A 26,132-nucleotide genomic window follows, 5' to 3' on the forward strand; every position below is an offset into this window, starting at 1 on the left:
CGAGCATGGCACAGAGAGTACTCATAGAGCAACCGGGGTTCACTCAGGTTTTTTCTCCTCCACCGTTTCCCTCCTCCTCTGTTGTTTCCCTCCTCCTCCTCTTCACTTTCTACTTCTCTTTTCTCTCCGTGCTGGGGAGAAGGCGAAGGTATGCCCACATTTCCCAGAACAAAGACAGCCCAATTAAGTCAGTTTGAGTTAAGGTCTGTGTGGCAGAGAAGGATTGGAAGCGAGGAAGCCAAAGAGAGAGAGAGCGACGGCGGAGGAGCGAACGGTGAGGAGAGAGGGGGAAGAGAGAGACAGTCTAACGAACAGGGAAAAGAGGGGGGTAAAAAAAAAAAAAGTAGAAGAGGAAAAAAGAAAAAGAAGAGCACAAGTCACTTTGTAGCGGAAGCGGGTCGACTTCGTTTTTAGCTCCTCAATAGGAGACTATGAAATATTAATAACTGCTCCAGCCATATACTTCAGAGGCCTATGGTAAAACTTAAAGTCTAATGAGACGCCGCTCATGAATTGCTAATGGAGATGCTGGAATGTGTGTTTTTTTGGTGTGTGTTTGAGTGTCTGCACATGTGTGTGTGTGTGTGTGAAGGGAGATGGTGGTGGGGGGGTCAAGCTGGTAGCTGTTGGGAGGGGGTGGAGTATAGCAGAGCGTTCAGTCTTTCAAAGAGAAGACGAGAAACTTCATTAGAGGCTTGAAGTTGTTCCCGCTGCACATCTGAGCGCCGACGCGTTTTCTTGAACTGGGAAGTTTTTCTCGACTGTTTTCGACGCCGGTCCGACCGCAGCTAACGCAGTTTGAAACCGTCCACGTTAATTGAAGCAAAATGGAAATTGATTTTTTACTTCTTTTTTTTTTTTGTGGGTGTGTGTCAATCTTTTTGTAACATCTCCATTCCTTTATGTACGGTTGGATTTGCATGTATGTGTGAAGGACAGCAGTTACTACAAGAATTACATTTCGCCTTCGGACGTTTAGTCCTCCACGCAGCCGCCACATAGTTCAACAACTATCTTCCTGTTAAAAGAAAGAAAAAAACAAGTCCATAGTTCGTCTGTGCAGCATGTTATCATGACCCATAGTTACGTTTTGTTGCTAGGCGACATCTAGTGGTCGTAGTAATGATGACAGGGGCGAAGGGAAAAGTGTCGGTGACGTAGATTAAAGAGAGACAAAGTCAGGAGGAGGATGGATGGATGAATAATACTTTGTTACCTGTTTATATTTACAAATCATTAAAAGGCGAGTTTAAATGTTTGTAACTGTATCATTTAAAAACTAACTTCATACGTTAATATGGTTTTTATTATTATTATTCTGCCGTTCTCTCTTTGGAAGCTGTATCATTATATTTGATCAGGACTACGTTATACTCTGGTGTCAAGCGTTCATTAACTGCTCATAGGACGAGTGCTGACAGACGCTTGATTCAGTGCTGCTTTCTAACAAGTCATCCCTTTACAAGTGGTTGATAAGTTCTAAGAAATAGTTTCATATAATTAAACTTTACTGATGCTTTAGATGACAGTTTGACATTATTAAGAACATTTGTTTTTCCATGTCTCCAGCTGGTGTTGATCCTCCTCTAGCAGTTGATTTGTCATTTTATCTGCAGACCACAATAACTATTCATCAACATTTACAACTGCAGATTCATGTACTGTAAAAACCTTTAGTCAGGGGTTTGTAGATGATTTACCAACCTTTGTTTATGACTCTTTATTAGATTTATTATCATTTATAACTGCAGACTTCATGCTTATTAGAAAGTGAATAACTCACCAGCACTTATTAATGACTTGACTGTTAATTACTCAGCACAAAGACAGATTTTCTCACAACCAGACAAGCCAAATGTTGCTCTCATTAACGGCTAATATCTGATCTATAAAGTATTACTAAATGGTTTATTAATAAAGCCATTAGCCACTTATAAACCCTTTAAAGTCTGCCTCACTGTATGAATAAGTGGTGCCTCATACTCCACTACATAAGAATAGAACAACCCCCTGCTCCACGTCAGCATGCTCTGCGCTGCTCACTACCTCTCTCGTGTTGGTCTCCAGCCCAGATATTTGGTACAGCGGTGAAGTACCTGGCCGGTGCTCCCGGTCTAATCCGTGCCAGAGCCGGCGGGCCTCACGGAGCCTTGCGTAACTTGAGTGTGTAATGGCAGGGCTGAGCCAATCAGCTGGGGGATTGTGAGCCGTGTGCAGGCTGGGACTGAGGGGAGCCCAGGGGTGTCGCCCCTTACACCACAGCGTTGCTTACTGACCTCATTTCTTACTCCCCTGAAACTCCCCTGGCAGGGCACTGATGTCGAGATGGTGCGGCTGGACCGAGCTGAGCACGCTCACATATACAGTGGTACTTTACCAAACATCAAATATAACCAAGCCAGCGTCTTCCAGTGACATATAATGGATTGATTACATATTTATTATGGAATTGATCAATACCAAACTGAGTATCTGGGAATAATAGTGAGAATAAATTACCCTGAATTGATTCAAATAAGCTATTTTGATCAGATTTCCATATGCATGACTGTTTATTATTAGTAAGGGCCAATTAGTAATTAGGAGCAAGAGCAGCAGGAGAATACTGTGTTAGTGCTCGAGCAGAGTCTAATGAAAGAATAGACAGATTTTCAGTTATTATTTCATTGAGAAAGTAGGCTACTGTTTCTGAGCAATTCTGTCTGAGCTAGTGTTTAAATACATTTAATTATAAACTGATTCGCTCAGTGTTGGCAATCAAAACTCATATAAATCAAACGCCGACACTGGAGCGAGGCGGTAAAGTCCAACAGGGGTTAATGCAATTTGAAGCTAAAATTTTAAATGATGCAACAAAACGAGGTGAATTAATTGTTTCTGATGCAGAAAATGTAAATTCAAGCGTAAATTCAAGACCCTTTACTGCATGTCTCTCTCCCCCACACTCTCTCTCCTATATTTCCTGTCTGCCTCCACTTTCTCTGTCACATAAAAGCATAAGAAAAGCCCAACATGGCTAAACAGTCTTTTTTGTGATTAATTAATCATTATGTTTATTGGGTGTCTATAAACATGGTTTAAAATGGACTGTAATGAAGTTGTAAACTGATGTATGTTTTTACTAAACGTATTAGTTAACCATTATAACAGGTGTGCACCCATAGGTGGAGGCTGGTGTATAAACATAATGAAACAATGACAATATAGTAAAAGACAGTTGTAATAATATTAAATACGTCCTCAACTGACTGTTGAAAAATACAGCACATTAATAAATGTCTGAGAGAGAAACCGTTCGGCTGGAACCAGCTGATATTTGGCATTTTGCTTGATAAATGACTTGATCGATCGATTCTCAAAATTGCTGACGACTATTGTTTTGTCAATGAACCAATCAATTAACTAAAGTTTCAGGGCTTATATACATATTTAATGTCAAAACTAAATGTGAAACTACGAGTCTTCTGCAAAGTTTTTACAGACGTCCTCAACACTGTTTCACAGATTACTATCATGTCAATCCTGCGTCATTATTCATAAATATAACACATTCCCATCTCTATTTCTTACACTACTACTTTATCAACAAGAAAAAAGTTTTCTGCCTCAAGTAAGCAAAAAAAATAAAAACTTTTTCCAGACACTAGGAATTTCACTGAAATTTGCCGAATCTAATTCAATACGTTGTCATTTGCATAAAAATGCATTTATGGTAAGTCAGCTGCTCCATTTGCATGCTATAGTATGAAAGAGGAGGAGCGCAATCTGCGGGTAACGTATACAGTGTGGTCTATTTGTGCGTTTGTCATCTGCTCTACATATATGTCTGTTGACATGTGACTGAACAAATGGGCGTGATTTGTTAATGTGGATCTATCTATCTCACCGTGAGCGCTTACGCAAGTTGGCGTGCATGGTGCATGTGTGTCACATATGCATAGTAAACATGTTGCATTTGGATATGTAGGAGTTCATTACTCTGTGTGTGTGTGTGTGTGTGTGTGTGTGTTAGTGTGTGTGTGTGTGTGTGTGTGTTCGGAGGGGAGGAGGGGTGCAGCCTTTCCGCATGAGTGGGGCTGTCAGTGGGCATCAGTCAGCCAGGCAGCGACAGGCGGAGCAGATCATTAGCAGAGACGGAGAGGGAACGGGAAAGAGAGGGAAAGGGAGAATGGGGAAGTCGAGGGGAGAGAGAGAGAGAGAGGGGAGAGAGAGGGAGTGCAGGGACAGAGCGGAGGGAAGGCCTCGACGCTGCGTCTTTAATATCTGTCTTGCGAGAATTACACAGACAGGCGCTGTACGCTGCACAGTCACGCAACCAGCGCGCTATATGACCATCCTGCCCTCCTCCGACCTCCCGTCAGCTTCATCACACCTGTCGACATCTCGGCAGCTGATATTGTTTTTCTGTGATATTCAATATGGCTCAACTTTCATGTCCAACAATTTCCAGAAAAAAATTGTATCCTATTAATGAAAACACCTGTTACAGCATTTAGACAATGGGACAGATGCAATAATTAATGCTGCTGCTAATTGCATTCATGCTATAGGCTAACGGTATATATAGAGGGAGATTTTCCCAACGGCATGTCATCGTGTTCAGTCAACAGAACCGCATCACATTAACCAGTGGAGTAAGACTTATTATTGTGGGGTTGTTAAAAGTCCTGTATAAATACTGCTACCTAAAAGTATTGGATTACAAGTAGAAGTTCTGCATCCAGAAAGGTACTATTCCAGTATTGCAGCAATCTAGTCTTCCAAAAAAGCTGGGGACTTTATTTGACCTTTAAAAAAAATAAATATATAAATAAATAAAAAAGCAGCAGAGTTTGAGATTTTATTTTTTTCTTTCTCTTTCTTTTTTTGTCCCAAGCAGAAAAAAAAACCCCTCGATCCTCCAGTTCCCGTGATGCAATATTTCATTAGATCTTGGCTGCCTGCTAAACACCAGTATCTTTTGTCCTGCAGGTTTGCAAGACAAATGTGTAGTCTCAGATAACTTTGATGACATCGCTATGACATCATCAGGGTTTATTTTCTCAGTTGCCAAACCTCCTGCTCCTCCAGAGCCACAAAAGACATTACACCACTGTTTTCACAAGCTGAGTATACGACCAACAGTGACTGGAAAATTGATATTTATGTGTATTAGTGGGGTATTAGTGTTGTAAGGTAAAACTGCTGATTCTGCAGAATGCCTCAGTAACATTGGATCTTTATTACTGAAGCACTGACATGTACTTTGAGCAGTGTAGCTGGTTGAGGTGGATTGTCGTTTTAACTTGTTTTACATACAGGTGTTCTCATAAAATGTTAATCTGCAATAGACCTACAGCTTGGAAATAAATGCACAATATTTGCACGTTAAGTACAGTGATGCTAAGGTAGAAAACAGAATACCACGATGTTCAAGTACTTTATCAACAAATTGTATTTAAAGCATCAAAACCAAAAATACTTATTCACTCATTCACTAACTCCATCAGAGCGTTGAAAAATGAAACCAACACTAAAGTGCCAAAAACTGCAGTTCCTCTAATGACCACTTGAGGCTGGCTCCTAAAATGAGTCAATCCCCATCGACTGTGAGCGTATGTCTGCCACAAACCGGAAATGCTACACACCCCTCTTTACCCATTTTTTGATTAGCTGGTAGTTAAAGGGAGGAGTCAGATGCTGCCAAGATGGCAACGGTGGAGCAGCTCACTCTGAGCTTCAAAGCAGCTCTTCAGAAATGCATTAAAGTGTGATCTGAATTTTAATTTAATTTTAAAAGGGGATCATTTGACCTACTGTGTATACTGTGGGGTGGTTTGATTTGTTAAAATGCATCATATCTTATGAGTTCATCATATGTTCTGCAGGAATTATCCAGAAAAGATATTTGTATCATAAATGTGGTGAGGTAAAAGAACAAAACTTTTATTGGAAAAGTAGTGGGAGTATAAAGTTGCATTATGGAAATAATCAAGAAGCTTAAAGAAGTAATCAAAGGAACCCTAAACTGACACAAACTAGACCACATACCCCCATCTGATTGATCTGATTTTTTCTTTTAGATGTTTTATTACAGAAAGTGTTTAAACTCATGACCAAAATAGTCATAAATTCTGTAATTGTGTTACTAATTGATGAAATTATTGTGATAGTAAATTAGTCCCCTTTTTGTTGTGGCCCCCCCAGGAACTACCTCAAGGAACCCCACTTTGAGAAACACCAAGTAAAGCAGTTGAGTGAATACAGAGGAGGTCCGAGAGTCCAAGACCACTTTCCCGTGGGGAATTCCACCACTGCTCACAAATGTAAATTTTATCAGTAAATGTACGTGCTAATGTTTAACCACTGGTATTTATGCTATCAGAGGTGGACAACACTCGATGGCACAGAGTACATGATAAAAGCCTATTATCATTATCCCAGTATATTGGTGTAACCTTATTCATAACCACATCCAATTAAACATGGCAGAGAGTCCTCACTGGGCCTCATTACAACAAGCAACCTGCCACAATGTTGACTGTTTTGGGAAACACCTGAAAAAAAAAAAGGTGTATGATATTTAGACTAGTTCTGCTTTAACAGTCTCATTAGCTAAACAGGGTTATGAGGAGAAGAGAAGTGAAGCACACTTGTGAAATCCCATAAAATATCACATGAGAATCAATTATCATGTGTTTTCAATAAATTAGCAAAGATGCAAATAGTGCTAACACATAAAGCATCACTTCAGGCGTGCGTTTAGCAACAGCTACTGACTGGTGACAACCCACTGAAAACTTTGACAGCGAGACATGTCTGAGATGGGTTTTTTTTTATTTCACACCGTGTTCAACGACTCGCTCGGTCTCTATCTGCCCTCTCTGCTATACAGTAAGAAGACCTTGTTTTAATTCCACCTTCTCTCCTTCCACATCTCAGCTGCTTTGCATTTTGTCCTTTCATCGTTCGCCGGCTGGGCCCATAACTCACCTTTTAGTGCTGCGTCTTGCGGTGACCACCTTCCACTCAACAACACCATTAAACAGGCAGATTAATGCCGCTATTAAATCCACACATCGACTTTGGTGGCACTCATCATAGACAGTATATATGACTAGAGGTATCAAGGATTTGATGAAGTCAGACTTTCAGAGGAGCAATAAATCAGTTAGGGAGGCACAAGCTTAACGCCTCACGCGGTGGAGACGGGAACAGACACTGGACAAATAAGGCTTTGCAGAAAGTAAACATAAGAGACGTTTAACTTCTTATAACTCATTAACAGTAATGGTGAACATTGACTGGCTAGTTGCTACCGTGGCTGCTGGCACCAGACCAGCCCTCTAATTGATCCTTGTTAAAAGGATTTAAAGTTCACTCATTCCAATCACAGGCCCTCGAAAGAGTCCTGTATTGTTATTTTTCATCAGTAACCCTAACTGACTTCAACTCACTGAGCTTCGTAATGTGATATTACACAACAATAACACCTCGTTTACACTCTTAACTGTTAGCCCTTCTTCTTGCCGATCGGCGACGAGGCAGCTACATCTGACCAACGGCTCTCACACACTCTTGCTTGCTGTTCTCCCGCCGCCTGGCCAATCAGTAACTAAGGAACTTGACATTGCTTTAAAAGTGACCAATAGGAAGCTAGGATACAACACAGCCATATGATATGTGAGAATAAAATAAACAGGTTCGTAAAGACGACTGGACCTTAGAAACAAACTTTTATGTAACATTCAATGTTGTCGTAATTTACACTACTCCCCATGTAAATGGTTACACACATTTAAATACTCTATAACATATTATAGAATATTACATAACTATACAAATGTAAAAATAAAGGACAATCTCCTGGGGTTTATGGACAAAATAAGTATATACACATAGCAGATTACACACAGCAGCTTTGTTACAGACCCAGACACCCAGCGACCAGCCAGTAAACCACGTATTCTGTATCACCAAACACCAGTTGACATGCAAGTGAACCTGGGACTTTTTGGAGCCTCTGGGGTCTTGGTTATTATAAGTTATTTTTTTAATGTCTGATACATGTGATTACCCAACAACTAATAGGTCTATCTGCCTAGATGAAATCTAATTTTCATCCCTCATTGATGGATCTGTTAACAAGGCATCAGAGACACTAAAAAGCCATGCCAGTGGCCCTCGGAGACTGAAATGGCTCTTAATGCCAACAATATGAAAGTACTGGGCAGTACCAACAACAATGTTGTGATCTGATGAGTCTTAGATTAAGGCTTGTAATACGGTTAAAAAATAACGTTTTTTTCCTGAGGCTGACACTAAAAGCAAGACCATAGAAATATGAAATATAAACAGGCTCATCCTCTCGGGAGAATGAATGTGTTCAGCACATTTGCATAAATTAATTCCAAGTTAAATGCAATATCTTAAGAGTTTTTTTTTTTTTAAATAAATTCAGCATTTTTAGCCTTGAGAAAGTGTTGCATCTTTTTCTGCACAACCAAATGTTGTTTTCAGGAAATCTTAATGCTCAAAACACTGAGCTGAGTTCCCACACAGAAATGTAATATATGACACATATGCCCCGATACAAAGAGTAATGTTACCATGTGTGTCACATATAAGGAGATATATTATTATCACATATATATACATCCTCAGGATATATGGAGATATACGTTTATAATATAAACATTTTTATATGGTACAACATGTTGCAACCATATATGTTGATGATATACATTTAATTTATATATCTAAGTTTATTAAAACAACATACAGTCTGTATACTTATACTGTATATGTTTATGTTTAATCTTGAACATGTCTATTTTACCATTCTGGGAAAATGGTCTCTACTGTATCAACATATCAACAGGCTTTGGGTTTAAGACATATTCATATAACATATGTTATAAGCATACATACATGAACATGCATGTGTGCTTGTTTGTATGGGCGAGACATACATGTCAATTCTTTCAATTTCGAACAGGTTTTGTAAAACATTTTTACAGATTTTTTTATTCTATATGGAAATATATATCATATATGGAAATTCAATATGTATTACATTTGTGTATGAGGAAAAACTAAAGGATTCATGCTCTTGCTAACATTAAAATTTCATGGCAATCTGCCCATTATATTGTGATATTTCTCGTGTACAAATTGTGGCAGACACGGCAAAGTCATAAGTTAACCAAAGTCATCCAGTCCAGACTATTTATAACCATTTATAACCTTACTACATTTTAAGGTAACGCGGCTGGTTCTTGTTGATGTTGTACCGTCTGTTAAACATCTCCCTCCTCAGGCTGTGCTGCTAACAGAGCGAAACCTGGTGTTAACGAGATACAGTGTGGTCCAAAAGTCTGAGACCACTTTCCTGGGAAAGTGGTCTCAGACTTCTGCATCTCAGTGTAGCTACAAGTCACACATTCACAATTACATTAGTTGTTTTGCTAAATTAGCTTTTGGCTAACAGCCAGCTAAGAGAGCCAAGCATTCCCAGTCAATAAGACAGTGTTTTGAAGGCTATGAAACAACCTTTTTCTGTCTAGGTAATCTAATTGGACACAAATCAACCTTATCAGAAAATTAACTTAACAGAATTGACCTCGCAGCGGTCTTCTCACTTATCTCTTCTATCTGTTAGCTTTATATTTACCCCATTATTTGCAGCGCAGCCAATTCTCGACATGCCAGAGGTGGTTGCTGTGACTCAATTGCCGAGCCTGGTGTGTAGCTAAACATTGAACCGGCTCATCTGAGAGTGAATTCACCTTTAAGGGAATCATTTTGAAAGCATGCCAGTCATGAGAGATGAGGGCCTGCTCTGTGGGAGAATAATAAATCAAGCTCTTCGAGTGGTGACCAAACATACTGTGGACCCTATGCTAAGCTAGGTCACCGCTGGCCACGGTTGAATTACTATCCTCATAAAACTTTGCAGCACATCTATTTTCTCTCTCGAAAGCGGGACTACAATAGTCAAAAGTACATCTAAATCAAATAAATTCTACCAGACGCAGACTATTGTGGATTTAAGTGCAATTTCTCTGCAGGAGCCGACTTAATCTACAGCCACAAATTAGAATTTCTTCATGTGAACTTGAAGCGATGGAAGCCGCAGCGGAGAGAGACACAGAGGACGACAGGACAGGAGTTTAGATTACAGAGGAATAGGGAGTGAAGAAGATGGAGAGAGAGAGAGAGGAGAGGAGAGGAGAGGAGGGGGGGGGGAGAAACAAAGAGACAGAAAAAGTCTGGAGTTCATTCGAGGCTAGCTGTCGTCAGGCGCAGCGTCAGCCATCACATGGGCAGAATGCTAAACGCCGAGCTCTGAATCCTGACCTATTTTCATCAAACTGACACAGAAATCCACTGAGGGCCGTCTTACGCTGCTAACCTCTGTCTGCCTCCTGGACCGCCCTCAGCAGGCCGTCACACACACACACACACACACACACACACACACACACGCACACACACACTATGTGCAATCTGTATATACCATAATGTAAATTTGCTTAGCTGAGATTTAAAGCAGTTTAATGATGTTTGATTAATAATCTCCAAAATGATTTTTTTCTACTCCTCTCTGGCTTGAAAGGCTTTTATTGTAATTCGTCCAAATATGCTGCAGGACTGATGAATATTCATCAGTGAAAATACTCTTCCCTGACCCCTTCTTTGTGCTGACAATAGACAGTAGGCATGTTGTTCTTTTTGTGTGTGTCTCAGCTCGCCTTGACACCGTTAGCAGACACTTCGCGAGTGTAGCGACTGCTTTAACACATTTTTTAACATTTTTTTTTTTAACAAAGACGATGAACAAATAACTCTGGTTGAAACACAGCAAACGATCCCTGCTCTTAAGACACTAATGGCTTTCATTTTCAACTGGCTTTTATCAAACATGATCAAAGTGCAATTACAGACATCTTTAATGAAAATAGATTCAATTGCCAGCAAATGAATGCGACTTGACTGATGCTGAACAGAACCTGAACCACGCTGAGAACAATACACATTAAGGGTGATTGATGGTACTGTGAAATGATGGAGTGGAGCCGGTTAATAAAGCACTGTTGTTCTTTAACTATTGCTAAACATTAATTTCCCCTCAACAAAAAAAAATGCAACCTCTTCAGCACGTGTAGCTCGGTGTGGTTCAGCCCTCCGTGCGCCATCTGTGTGTGAGGAGGTGTGTGTTAGTCACATTTGATCATCAGAATAATCAGTACCCCCAGATTGCTATATAAGGCTGCCTGCTCTGCTCCGTTTGTGGGAAGGTTGCATTCATAAAAAGAGGAAATTTCATAACACCAAGCTGCTGTTGGAAATCACCGGAAACAAACATAACAAATGTGTTATGAAGTGATTTTAGGGGGAAATGAAACAGTTAGGAAATCTTACTACAGATGTCAATGCGGCATCATCTCAGAGTCGAGGATTGGTTTGGTATAAAAAAATAAAGTTAAAGCCATGAAAGTTTGTACAGACATTACTTCTAAAATTGGCATTTGGGGCTTTAAGTGAAATGTCTCCTTTAATTTGTCCAGTGCTTTGGGTAAAACCTGCAATAAAAACACTTGCGTTTAGTGCTAATTAGCAAATGTTAGAACGATAACGTGCTAAATGTCTCATGTCCCACTTGAATATGTCTAAAACGTTGCCGACCCACATCCGACCCCGTAACAATACAGAGGCCAAATAAAACGTTCTCAGGGCACTTTTCTACTTTAATGATAACGATGAAATATTCAGGACTGAACTGAAAAAAACATCTTTTTACATTTTTAATGTTATTAAAGATCATTTCATTTTTAAAACATCTACAATTATTATTATATTATATATTTTATTATAATTTATTTTTTTTAAATCACATCTTTTCACCAAAATTGTACTGTTTCGCAAATGATTTGTCGGCCCACCAGTGGAGCCCTGCCCCACGGGTTGGGAACCACTGTGCTAAAGTAACATGTTAAATGTGTTAAACATCATAACAGCATGTTAGCACTGTCATTAAGAGCATGTTAGCATTTAGCTCAAATCACCGCTCTGCTGAACTTCAGCCTCCCAGACCTGCTCGTAAATCCCTCGTCGACAAGTGCTTCTTTCTGCCTCCCTGTTTGTTCATGACAACACGACAGGCCCGGGTCGTCTGAGGAGTTCGTTTGTATTGAAAAAAATTCGCACTTTGAGAAAACTGATGAATGCACCAAGGTCTCTTAAATCACTTGTACGCAACACATTAAAAAAAAGGAATCCTTTTGTGCCTGAGGTTGTTGGACACGGCCCAGTGAGCGCATGCAGAACATTTCTCACCATGAAAGCTCTAACCCTGCCGGTGTCGCTGCCTTCCTCACCTCAGTGGGCCGCGGGACCATTGATTTCCCCTTCTCCTCATTCAAAGTAAGTCAGAGATCCAAGTCAGAGATTTACAAACACTTTGTCCGCTTTCTCTCATTTTCTTAGTGCAGTAAATTTCTCCCCAAAAAAAAAAAAAAAGCCAGACGTGAAATAGCTGTCCACCTATCGTGATCAATCTGGAGAGCAGGAATACCATTTCCGAGCAAATAGCTTCGGCTAATTACCGTTTCTGAAAGTACAAGCACCAGGGTGGATACACCATACATTTTTCATTCGCATAGCAATAAATTTTTAAGTGCAATATTGAGACTCTGATAAGTTGTGGCAGGTTAGTTCATGGAGACTGTCCCGTACCCACTAATATAAGCGTTGTAAATCTGTTCTGTATGACTGAATTTAATTCCAGCATCTGGTACCTGTGGGAAAATCTCCGGACAGTAAATTCACTGTGAAACACCGGGCCATCATTTAAATGCAACATACTGTAAGTGTGATACAGCACTTGTTAGCAGCGCCGGTTGTCTTGTCTACACGCCCTCCACACGCTTCAACTCTACAGTAAAAAGTTGTGTCTGAAAGGCCGTGAACCCGACGTGGTCCGGCGCGGCGCTGAGAGATTCGCTCTCCGGCAGCATTAATCACAGAGCCGCTGTCCTCTGACTGATTACCTGCCATCAATCTTCGTTCGCCCAGCCCTCCAACAGGAGAAAGCCCTCATGAAGATCTGATTAAAAATGTAAGTGAGTCATAATAAGAGCACATGCCTGGCCTCGGAGTCGATACTCTGTGATAGTCATAAGCTCTGAGTGGAATTTATCTACTCATCTCCAAACGTCCATTCACCTGCTCTCACAGAGGATCCAGCCCTGATCTGACGGAGAGGGGGACCTGCTGCACTGAGGTGGGGGTCTGGAACAGAACCAGTGGAGATCCGTGTGTGTGTGTGTGTGTGTGTGTGTGTGTGTGTGTGTGGTAGTCATTTGCAGCTGCAGACAGGAGGGGGAGTGACTTTGAGAGTGTCTGAGAGGCACATCCTGCCTGCAATTAAGGTGGAATCAGAGAGAGATCTGCGCTGCCTTGATAATGAGCCTCATCTGAATTATTAACTAGAGCTGTACCCCCCGGACCTGGACTCCCATCAGGCCTAGCTACACAACAACAAGAGCAGATGCACACACACACACACACACATAGAATCTCCAGATCCATACAAACCTCTATCAAACCCATTTTAGCGTGTGCAGGAACTCAAAAACTAATCCCATTTGCAGTAAAAAAATAAGGGCAACACATTACTTGAAGTGGTGCTCATAAGGCATTGCATCAAAAGCCCATTATAAGCACACTGTGAGTGCACGATGATTTATTAAAATTGGTACATAGTATAATGAGAACAATATGCAGAAAGTTAGGGGGTTGAATACTTTATGAAGCGACTGTGTCATTAATCACATTAAAATTTAGCGCAATTTCAGATGCATGATTACATTATAACATTTTCCTCTCCGATACCAGTGGGATCATAATCAGGTTGTTGTTGGTGTGGATTGATGGATTGGGGTTGTTAGGATGAATGTATTTCAAGTGTAACTCCGTGTGTGATGTATAACTTTAAAAGGCTGTCTCAGTGTGAAATCAAACATTTTCCGTGTGTTTAACATTGTTGCTCTCGTTTTGTGTCGTTAATTAAAAACAGAAATATGAAGAGCTCAGTGATCAACAATAACCTCACCGCTTTCATACATATTGATATACCTAATGCGCTTCGGCTCCTTGACAGCTGCTCATGTGCAGTATACTTAATGTCATTTTAGAATGCGTGCTGCACAGTTAGTTTTCGGTAGCCATTGTTTTCCATTCTTTCTGCATGGTACAATAATAAAACAATTAATCAATCAATCACGTGTGCTTTACATTACAAGTAGACTTTCTGCAACCCATGCTGTTGTGTCTCAGCAATCTGAATGTACCGTTCAGCATCTACCACCTCAAGCAGCCATTGATTTCCATCCATTTCCGTATGATATGAATATAATCAGACTTATTTTACCACTTTTACTTATTTGACAATCTTGTATATCTGGTATCTAATTGTTCATATTATATATTATTATATCATTAATCTTTTATTTTAAGTATTTGGTTCTTGTCATTTTGCAATTTGTTTTTCTTTCTTTGTATCATCCACTTTGCTGTTCTGATGCTGCACTGTGGGACTAATACAGGAATATCTTATCTTACATTACAAGTAGCCATTATGCAAAATTAGAAAATTAAACCTTCATTTTGCATTTATACTATATTGGAAACAAAATTACTCAGCAGATTCATAAAGCTTGCTTATGTCACATCACAGCGAAGTTCAACTCTGCGTTAGAGCGACTCCTTTTATTCAAAGTCTGAACTCTCGTTTGAATGTACAACGCGCTGTCACTGTGATCTGTTTTTGACCTACTATTGTGCTCTTTGTTAGCAGACAACAGAGTAAACTTGTCAGTTGTGTGAGACAAACAAATGCAGACTTGACTTCCACTGTGTTACATTATATACAACTCAAGCGAGTTTCTCGATTCTGCTTGTACACTTTCATATCATACAGAAGTGAATGGAAGTCAATGGCAGCCTGGAACAGTCGACAAACTACAACTGAACTTCTGAAATACAACAGCGTGGTTTGCACAACGGCCACCGGTTATGTGATTGATTTTCATAATGCAGAAAATATGAATGGAAACCAATGGCTGCCTCTTTATATTCGTAGTCCTAACTCAGTGCAACAATGCATAACACATAAAAAGGTTTGTTTTCACACTTTAAAAAGAAACCTCCAAAGTAAAACATTACTCAGGGAGTTGCTGTAATCGATTAAGTAACTAAGTTTTAAGCATCTGTTGACAGATTTTCATATCATACGAAAGTCAATGGAAGTCAATAGCAGCCTGGAACAGTCGACAAATTACAATTGAAACTACTGGTTATGTGAAGTATATGAGATTGGTTTTCATACTACACAGAAATTAATGGAAACCAACGGAAAACTACGTCTTTTTTTCCTTTTTTTTTTTAACTGATGACTCTGTGAAACTGTTTGTTTTCACACTTTAAAATACCCTTTAAAGTTAAATATTACTCAGGGAGCTGCTGTAATAGATTATGTAACTAAGTTTTAAGCATCTGCGAATAGATTTTCATATCATATAGAAATGAACGGAAACCAAACGGCCGCCTGGATCAGTAGACAAAACACAAATTCCTCAGATGCGTCAGTGTGGATGTCAAAGTGTTTAGTTGTGATGTAAGAAAATGAGATAAAGCGACGGAAACCCCCCCCCAAGTATGGTCCTTTAAGGCCTCGTTAGCAGTGTAACAACATTATGTGCTGACCTGCGTCTGAGTCACAGTCTGACAGTCGGTTCAGAGTACTGACTGTTTTTTGACTAGCGCTCTGCTCGTCGTCCGAGCCAGACACCAGAACATTTTGAAAGCCCTTAGGTCTGGTAGACAACATGGAGAGAATGTGTGTGCTGGGCCGACATTTTACGACACACCACCAGGCACGATTCCCAAGATCCGCCTGCCTCGCTGACTGTTGTGTGTCTGGACTCGGTTTTCTCTCTGGAATTTCCGTCTGTAGAGTGTTTCTCAACATTTTATTCCAGCTGATTTATTCCAACTGATTGAAGTGTGAGGGCTGAGGGCGAGAATATTATGTTCTATTCTAACCAGTATGACTCATTTAAGCAGAGAACACCCCGCCTCCACTGCCGGTGCATCCCTTGTTTACATCCCAACCCTTCTCCAGACTGAAGTGATATATCGGCCCGCGTTTCTATTCAAGCGCCCTTTCTTTTTCTTTTTTTTTTTTGTAGATCGGCATCAACTGACGAGGCAACTGATCCTCTCGGATACAAAATCTGTCCGTCTCCGCGTGGCCTCCTTTCCATTCAAGACCTCAACGACTCTTCCCAACTGTTTTTCTCTCCATTCACAGGACTGATCAGATGAGGTTTACCATAGTTTCACATTCAACAACCAACCCCCTTCTCCTTCCAAATTCCTCTTCCCGTTCCCCACCCCCAGTTAACCCAGCGCCAAGCCCGCCAACTCAAGAGCTGCCTCTCCTTCTGCTGTGCCTTTGTGATAATAACAATAACTGTGTAGCGGTGCAGAGGGCTTTCTGTTGAGCCAGCGCCAGGCCGGCTGGCACAGGGAACCCTCTAAGCCTGTTCCACCATCTCCAACCAATTCCCCTCTGTCTCGGCTGGCGCTGGAGCATCACAGGCATTAAGGCTGCTATCAATGTGCACAGCAGCAGGGGCCACCGCCACCACTCTCGCACTCACTCTATCTTTTCTCTTTCTGCCTCTATCCCTCTCCCACTCAATTCTGAATCCAATTCAAAAAAGGTTTTATTGGCAGGACAAATAATACCTTGTTCTTCAAAATGTCTCCTTGCCTCCTCTTTTTTTTCCTCTCTCTCTCTCTGTGCTCTGCACCTTATTCTCCTCTTCTATCTCCTGCAAGTGGGATCTCAGCAGAAGGAGGTGATGACCACCAGCGTGGGCGGTAAAGTGCATTGTGATGCATTACAAGCAGATTAGAAGCATATTAGAGGTAAAGATCCCATTTTACTCTCAGTAATCAGGGATATAGAAGAAGGTAAACCAACATAAAGTCAGACTGACTATTTTTAGGGCTGAAATTAATCATGTTAGATTTTAATTAACTTTTTTTTATCCTGTTTATTATATAAAATGGATTTTCACCACCAAAAAAAATTTGATTTTTGTTTGCATTATTATAAGAAGCTCCTGTAACTAGTTAACACCAGTTACATTCTGCCTGTACACTATTTCACCTTTTTCCATCTGAGAGCCAGGACTGACAAAACAAAAACAAAAACAAAAGAAAGGAAATACAATTACTTCACGTTACATATGAACACAGCTTAGCATGTGTTCATATGTAACCCCATCACTTGCCAAAAAGAAAGAACATAGCTTTAAAATTTGCTTTAAAAAGCTGATGTCCTACAATACAGTTCTGCACAGACTGAGACTGTAAACTGACTCATACCTGAAGCTACATTTTTTCTCCTTTATTTAGTTTACTGAGGTTTACTGCTCACTATAGACTGTGTCCATTATAAACAGAGCTGTGAAAGAGGGAGTGATTTCACACACAGTATCCGACTCTTTCCCTCTTCCCGCTGCAGTGCATCTACTTGCAACATATGACACATGGATGCAGACGATTGGCAAAGGGACAGAGGGAGAAATTTCTTGTTAAATTGCATTTGAAATGCAACTGCAAAACCCAGAAAACATCAACACTTCAGGGTCAGAGGGTTTGGATCAGTAGCAGAAATCTGCTATACACAGGTGTGCAGGGATTATGTGTCATTGAAGTCTGCGTGAACATGCAGCTTTCAAACTGATCCAGATGCTTCTCAGAATGGTGCATTCAGGAGCAAATACATGAAGAAATCCCTTTTTTTAATACAAATTTAGACACTTTAATGCTCATAAATGTTTGCAGCCGTCTCTCAGGTGCTGGACACCGAACTCTCTCACCATGTGACAAATACTGTCAAATTGATCAAATTCCTTTAAGTTAAATGGCAAAAAAAACAAACAGGAATTTAAGCTTTTATGAAATTAAAATTGACCTTCATGGGTATTGCTGCTTGTCTTGCCGTGTGCTCATTATTTCGGAGGCTGATTAGAACAGTCTTACGCCCACATTGTGCCTTTAACATGCCGCTCTGCGAAGCCTTCAGGTAGAGTCAGTCAGTTCCTACCTGCCTGCCTGCTGCTGAATGTGTGTACAGTACAGCCTGCAGACAGGCCACCGCTCAGCACATCCATTCCCACGCACAGCCACTTGTGAAATGAATATAACAGTGTGTGTGTGTGTGTGTGTGTGTGTGTGTGTGTGTGTGTGTGTAGCACCACTGTGACCACCTACAGAACTGAACTTACTTCATTACTTCATATGACCAAACACTGCCTCCCACCTCAGATGCAATAACAAACATGGCCAAAACACTTGACCGCAATTACTGAACCACAGTCGGAGAAATCCATACATAGACATCATGGTAACCCTGCTGCCAGGAGCTTAAGCGACACTGTGTGTGTATATATGTGTGTGTGTGTATATATGTGTGTGTGTGCGACCACAATCAAAGAAATCTATACACTACCAGTGGACATGAGTGTGTGTGTATGTGTGTGTGTGTGTGTGAACGTGTGACAGAAATCCAATCCACCACTGTAGCCTTGGTGCTTGACACTTAAGACATGTGAAGAGACGCCTCACCAGTGTGTGGGTACAGTACATGTGTAATGTGTGTGTGGTATTAAGAGGCAGGAGAAGCTGCTGGCCCAGATGAAGACAAAGAGCCCAGCGGCTGAATTGAGCAGCAGCTCTCAGACAGGATTACACAACAGTTCTTAAAGACTGCTTTTAATAGCAGGACTCTGACTGGATCTTATTTCCCTCCCACTTATCCCATCCAGCCATCCATCCATATACACCCCCCACCCCACACACACACACACACACACACACACACACACACACACACACACACCTCCCCTCCAACACGAGCACACCCGTCCTCTGTGCTGTTCAGTGTGAGCAGAAACATACAGCAATGTGTGAGGGTGTATATCTATATATATATATATATATATATACTGTATGTTAAGTGTGTGTGTGTTTATGTGCCTCCTCATTAAAATCGCTGCCAAACATTACGGTTCAACATGTGCCTGCACACATCTCCTTCTTTCCTTTTTTTTTTGTTGTTGTTGTTGAAGAGTGTTATTATGATGGAATCAAGTTGTTTTTCCGCCTCGACTTGGAGCCTCTCTCTCCACCAATCAGCTTCCTTGCCATACTGACCAATCGTGAAGAAAGAAAACACACAAACATACACACAGAGAGCTGGAATGGGAGCAGGCATCAAGCTGGGCCATCCTTGGGCAGCACAAACAAGGCCCCGGGAATTAAACCCCGCTTTAAATCCAATTTTAAAACCCCACCATACCATAAAGATTGGACAGAGGTTTGTTGCTGCTCTGCTCAGAACTAAATCAGATGGTGATTTTATTGAGATTAATCTGTGCCGTAATACTGCTCAACTGGAGAGGCTGGTGTGGAGCCAAATGAGATGTCGGGGCAGGGGAGAGCGTTGAATAAACCTTGTGTGAGAGAGAGAGAGAGAGAGAGAGAGAGAGAGAGAGAGGGATGGAGACAATGGCACTTATCAAAAACATTCTGTAAAGATATGACGACGTTAAAGGATGTCCAACTCCCAACCACTGCAACTCGTGCTTCCTGTTCTTTTAAGCTCTTTCTGTTTGTATCGGCTGCCAGATAAACACACAGGAAAGTAAACTGCAAACTTAAAGGTGCAGCCCAACAATTTTACACATGAAGTTTAGGTTTGATTGCCATGTGGAGGATTGTGTAGACTGTAAGAATAAAATAATTATAAACATTATAATACAGGTTTTTATAATGTCTCGTGTTTCTGGGAGGACGCTTTAAAGTTTGGAGAAAAAAAACAAATAACTCTGATGATGTCACAGCGATGTCATCAGGGTTATATCAGCTTGAGCTCAAGATGAAGTTTAGTTTAGTTGTCATGTGGAGGATTGTGTATGCTGTAAGAATAAACAATAATAATATTCTGTGTTTCTACAGAGCGCTTTAAAAGTTTGACATCTGATTGATGATGTCACAGTGATGTCATCGGGGTTATCTCAGCTTTACGCTCGCGATTTTAAATACTAACAGAAAGCCTGTGTTACAAACTGGAAGTGTGGGCGGAGGTGTCTGACAAAAAGACATAATTGAGTTGCATGATGGGAACTGTAGGATTTAGCGTTTCCAGCCCAAATATTAAGGGATAAAAAAAACGGAGGATTTCTCTGCCTCTGCTGCTTTAATTTTCACCATTCTTTTTCTTTAATGTGTCCCTTGTGAATGTGCCAACTCTATGGAAGCAAAATACTGAATTGCTTGAGTGCCCCTTTTAAACATGCTTCCTGGCCATCTTTAAGATTATTGTCATGTTTAATGATGTGTCTCCCAGCTGAAGCAATGCCAGTAAATGTTAAAGCCCGCTGTCAAATTTAACAAGAAGGGAGTTATTGAGGCTACTCCTGCTCTGTTGGACTATCTGCTGTAGAAATTCCCATTAATTGCAGTATTGACTCTTTGGTTAAACTCCCACTACAAACAAAATAACGTAAAAGACGAGTGGAAACACAGCAACCCAGATTTTCTTTTTCTTTCTCCCCTCTCTTTTTCTTTCCTAAAACAATCTTGTTGTTATAAGTGTTATTCAGTGTATTTAAATATGACTCAGGGCTCAGTTTGGACAGTCCTGATTGATGTGTGTAATGGAACATTTAATGCCAGGAGACCAGAGGGAGATTTGCCAGATATTGGAACACAGTGTACATTCAAGTAGGAACTAGAATCCTACTAATATTCATTTTCCTTGCTGGAGTTTGATAAAGATGTTTAAAAAAAAAAGGGGGGGGGGGTGTCACACGGGAGAAAAACTTTGTCCAAGATAAATAATAGTATGAGGTGGAGCTCCAGTACAGGGCTTGGAAACAAAAGACCATTAATCCTCACGCAGAATGGATGGTAAATTTAAGTAGATTACAACAACCAATCTAATAGATTAACCTCATATTAATTTGAATTTAAGGGATAATCTGCAGTTACATCTGTTTGCTGTGACACCCCATGTCATCATCTCTTGTTATTGTCCTTTTAAACCCCACGCCTTGTGCCATGCTTTCGCACAGACTGTGCGTAATTCAACGTGCGCACAATGGATAGCAGGGGGGCGGGGTGGCTCCAAACGCTTTATCCCGAACACCCAACCGGAGGAAACGGGTGACGCTCCGAGTCGAGGAGCTGCAAATCGGACCGGAGGCACACTTTGTCCCCAGTGTGACCCGATAACGCCGAGAAATACGGGCTTGAAACCAGACACTTTACGAATGCGTCACAACGCGTAACAATCGCCTATCCAAAGGGAACCGTGGAGAGGAGGCGGGTTGACTCCGTGTGGCTTCTCCTATATGCACGGGCTGCAGTCCCTAAATACGATGAACCCAGTGAACCCTTCTCCAACCATGCTCACCGCCCCTTTCCACACACTGTACTCTGGAGTGACACGGGGACACGCCACTGACATAAATTGTTGGAACCAAGGGTCAATTATGTGGCTTTCAAATATGCAGAAAAGGAGTTATGCTGCAGACATGGGCTGAGGCTAAATATAGTGTAGCTTCTCCACTAAAACCTTCGCCATGTGGTGTTAGAGAATTCTTTCATGTGGCCTACCTTCCATCCGGCTGAACTGTTGCTGTCGCCTTTATCCTTGAAATAAGGAACAAAGCGAACCATCCAGTCATAAATTTGGGACAGGGTGAGTCTCTTTTCCGGGGCGCTCTCGATGGCACGGGTGATGAGGTCTGCATACGACAGGTTCCCCCACGCGTTCCGCCGGGAGGACTTGGCTTTGCGCAGCTGGCCGGCCACGTCGAGCGCTGCCCCGGACATGCAGGCAGGAGCGGCCACGACCGGGGCCGGGGCGCCGGCTGGATGCTTGATCTCCGCCGGTGCGCCGCCTTTTCTCTCGGCCCGGCATGCGGGCACGTTGTACTGCTCCACTTTGACCGATGCCAGGGCCAGACCCCGGTTCGCCTCTTCTCCCCCGGGGAAATCCTCCGGACACGGCAGCGGCCAGGTGCACGACCGCGACCGGCTGTGAGGCTCAAATTCCGAATCGATATCAACCTGATGCGCGTCCATACCGCTGTTCTCCATCATCATCAGCATGTTGATCTCCCGCTGAATAGATGTCAAAACCGGGCAAGGTCACTATAACAAAAAAAAAGCTTGTCAATGTTGATGTCTGCCAGTGAGTTCAAATGCCCCCCCCTAAAAAAAAAAACTGCTCTGTTGTACAAAGAGAACAGAATCTAAATGTTTAGTTTCACACAGAGAGGTGATCGACCAGGATGAAAAAGCCGGCAGCGGTGTGGGATATTATCATTCTCCTCAGTGCAACAATGTGGCTTCACATCAGGACAGATGAAGGTGTATCCGAGGCATCAACAACAGTATCAGTCTCTCTTCCATGTTAATTGCACAACACCGGCTGTGTGGCTGCATGCAGGACCGAGTGACGGTCAAACATCCATTACGAAAGCCAGACACACTTGGAGAATGTCTCTGTGCTGGCTCCGGCTGCAGCAACAGTTGATCCCTTTGACAGATGAGGGTCCAGTGCAGGTTCAAAAGCGACGCTTATCAAACTCCCCCCTTAAAAAAAAAAGAAAAAAGAAAAATGAATTGACTTTATATTTTTCTCTCCAGGCTCAGATCCCAGCCTTTTTTTTTTTCTCTCTCTCTTTCTTTTTTTATTTATTTTTTTTTTTACAAGCGTCTTTCTGCAGATCGGCTTCAGCTGAAACTCACTGCGAGCGCAATTACTCCCATAGAAATAGAAAACAGGCTGTAATGAATCATTTATATGAAGCCGTGAATTTCCAGACGAGAAAAAAAGCCCTTCGTGGATTTGATTTGGAGCATCCTCTGCGTCTCCTCCGACGCTTCTCCGCCAGACGCTTCTCCCGGTGTAGTAGATATTTCTACCTTTGTCTTTAGCTTTCTGCTCTCATGTCACATGGGTACCGTCTCTCTGCCTATTGCTCTGCCCTTATACTACAAGCCCGTGTGTCTCTGAAGGCTTCAAGCCACTTAACTGTAGCCTGAAATAAAGTGGAATAAGTGCTGCTTCCATATAATTGGACGCCGCCTGGATCAAGTCACTCCCTCCAGAACAGGTTTCCAGAGGAGGAGGAGGAGGGAGTGTGTGTGTGTGTGTGTGTGTGTGTGTGTGTGTGTGTGTGTGTGTGATGCCATACTCCCAACAACACAGTTTCCAATTTCTATACATCACATTCAGACGTAATTTAAGGACGTTTTTCATGTGACAATCACTACAAGTGAACTTTATTGTCAGTCTGTGTTTCGTTTGTATGTTCTAATAGTCTAATTAGCCAAAGATTGTGCATCAAATCAATTAAATCAAGCCTCTTTAATATGTTTTAACGTCTGAATTTTTTTTTTTTTAACGAAACTCCAAAAGGCAAGAACCTACACTTTTCATTTGTAAATCCTTACGAAGGTTATCCATGGAGTTTCTGTGTAGTTCAGATTAATGAGGCAGCCTACAGCTTCATAGGCTGAGGCCTTGATTTATAGTATTTATAATTTATACTGACCTTTGGACAACATTTATGCATTTTCTAATGTAGTAATCCATAAGACACCTTGTACAGCTGCGAATAACTAGTAAATCTATGTAAGCAACGATTACTTCCTCCATGAGCCTTCGGCATGAGACACTGACTTCATGAGCCCTCCTAACGCACGCCCACCACCAAAACAATGTTTTTTTATCATTATTATTTGGATTTTTCTTTCTTTTTTTGTATTTAATTTATTCAGAAATGTATTTATTTTTACTTTCTGTAACATGTAAATGCTGTTTTAAAATCTTCTCCACGCTCACAGGGACACAACTCTGGGTAGAAAAGCTTTTATTTGTTTGACATTTTGTCTGACTTAAAGTTTAACATTTTAAAAAACTACCGGTATAATTTATAAAATACCAGAAACGTTTTTACTGAGGAGAAAATCAATGTCGAGGACGTTTTGTTTGTCTGACGTTTTTAGACAATATCCACACATGACAACTACGGTATACTAACTGTGCTGAGGGGAAATAAACTGTGGTTAATGTATGGTCAGGGATGGCACCAGGAACATTTAGACTCTGATTCCTCCGTTGTCCAACGGAGTTCCTGAAAAAGTTCCTGGTAGGTGCTTTTTATAGGTTACTACTGTTTTCATTTGCATATCAATTCTTGTTTTGTTTTTGTCTCCTTGTTGCTGGTGCAACCTCCCAATCTCTGTCAACATCTTAAACTAAACTGTGCGTTACATTAAAATCAAATGTGGCTAATTATCCAGTGGGGGGCGATTCTTCATGGAGCATCACGGCCTCATGATTTAAACTCTCAGGGTCGAAGAATCAAACTACCAACTCCCCCTCACTGTCTTTGTCACACACCATCGCCTTTGGTGGGTCTGAGTCCATAAAGCAGGCTTCATCAATAGCTGCTCTGTGTGCTCTGTAAGCTCCTCTGGAAACCCCCAACACTGACAGAGGCTTCCACTCTCTGACAGCCGGTTGTCATTGACAACCATAACCTCAAATGCACCTAAATGGAATGCTTTCATGAGGACTAAATGGGCCTATCAACATGAAGATAGCGAAATGTTCAGTGCGTGTGTGTGCATGTGTGTATGTGTGTGAGAGAGAGAGAGAGAGAGAGAGAGAGAGAGAGAGAGGGGAAAAAAATAAGAGAAGAAGAAAAAAATGGAGAGAGATGCTGTAAATGGGAACAAACAGAGGGAAAATTCAAAACACATGGCTCTGCGGTTTCGAGGGGAGATTTTTATGCGCCACAGAGAAGTTGTAACAGGAATGTGGTGTGACTCCTATCATATGGAATGAAAACACTGAAGCCGTGCCAGCAGGGTGGATATAGGGTGTTCAGCTGTGGCTTACAGCAAAGTCCTCATCATCACGACTAGGTGCTGTACGGCCGTAGCGTAAACATGAGAGACATGAGTCACACGGCTGGACACAATGCGAGATAGACGGAGAATTACATGGTTTCACACAGGGATGGGGGGGGGGGGGGTGGATTCGTCAAAGATACTGTGGCCATTTGTGCAAAAATATGAAGTGATTACAAGAAGAGCCTGAACATTCATCGCTTCCAAGAAACATATTTTTACAGCAGTGTTTCATTTCCAGCGATATTTTGTCAGATTAACTGATTCTGCCAATTGGATTTGTGTGAGGTTCATGTTTATCCATTGTCCCTCTATTTTCTCAGCATCACATATTAATGATATGCATATTGACTGTCACTGCCGCCTCCATCAAGATGCCTCTTCCTATTGAGCTCTAAGTCAACTGATGCCCAAACGACGGGATACAGTGAAGGGCGAATAACCAACAACAACAATAAATAAATAAATCAGTGTACACATGGTTTAGGACGGTATGAATATGTCACAATAAAAAGGAACAGGCCAATATTTAGGGAAATACGCTTCTCATCAAAGCAATAATCTGGCAAGATTGATTGATTGATTGATATGAACCACATGTGAATCTAGTGTCGACATACTGCAGGTCCAGGTAATGTTAGCTTAGCTTTGCGCAAAGACTGAAAGTAGGGGGAAACTGTTAGCATATACAGTATCCCAGTTAAAAGTAAAATAAAAGGCCAGTTTTAAACTGACTTCTGGTTGGAAGCTCTTCACCGATATGCCAACACAAAACTACTGCTGTATAAAGGACACTCACCTGGCGTTCAGGTGTTTCTATTATGTTGTCCACCCCATTTATAATAATCTACATAACAGAAACACCTCTGCATAATGTAACACAGCTACACACACACATCCTCCACAATGATAATCAACATCCGTCTAAAACAATTTTAATACAAACTGATTATAACCTCCATGCAGGAGGATTTACTGCAGGACTGTCGCATTAGACTACATCAGTTTTAGCCAGATGTTCCTAATAAACTGAACACTGAGTGTAAATTAGTAATTATCAGTTGTATGCACAGACTGCAAAG

At 41.4% G+C, this 26,132-nt stretch overlaps 1 protein-coding gene across 1 annotated transcript in view; it reads right to left on the reverse strand.

The window, feature by feature from the left end:
* The window catches only part of foxo6b (forkhead box O6 b), a 43,362-nt gene extending 20,237 nt beyond the window's left edge, over positions 1 to 23,125 (reverse strand). The window contains exon 1 of the mRNA XM_023413197.2: positions 21,739 to 23,125. Coding sequence (XP_023268965.1) covers positions 21,739 to 22,236 — 498 coding nt within the window. The 5' untranslated portion in view covers positions 22,237 to 23,125. The remainder of the gene's footprint in view (positions 1 to 21,738) is intronic.
* Positions 23,126 to 26,132: the final 3,007 nt, after the last annotated feature.

This window comes from Seriola lalandi, unplaced genomic scaffold (assembly GCF_002814215.2).
Source record: "Seriola lalandi dorsalis isolate HSWRI2012SDOR001 ecotype SW California unplaced genomic scaffold, Sedor1 jcf7180002054505, whole genome shotgun sequence".
NCBI classification, from domain to species: domain Eukaryota; kingdom Metazoa; phylum Chordata; class Actinopteri; order Carangiformes; family Carangidae; genus Seriola; species Seriola lalandi.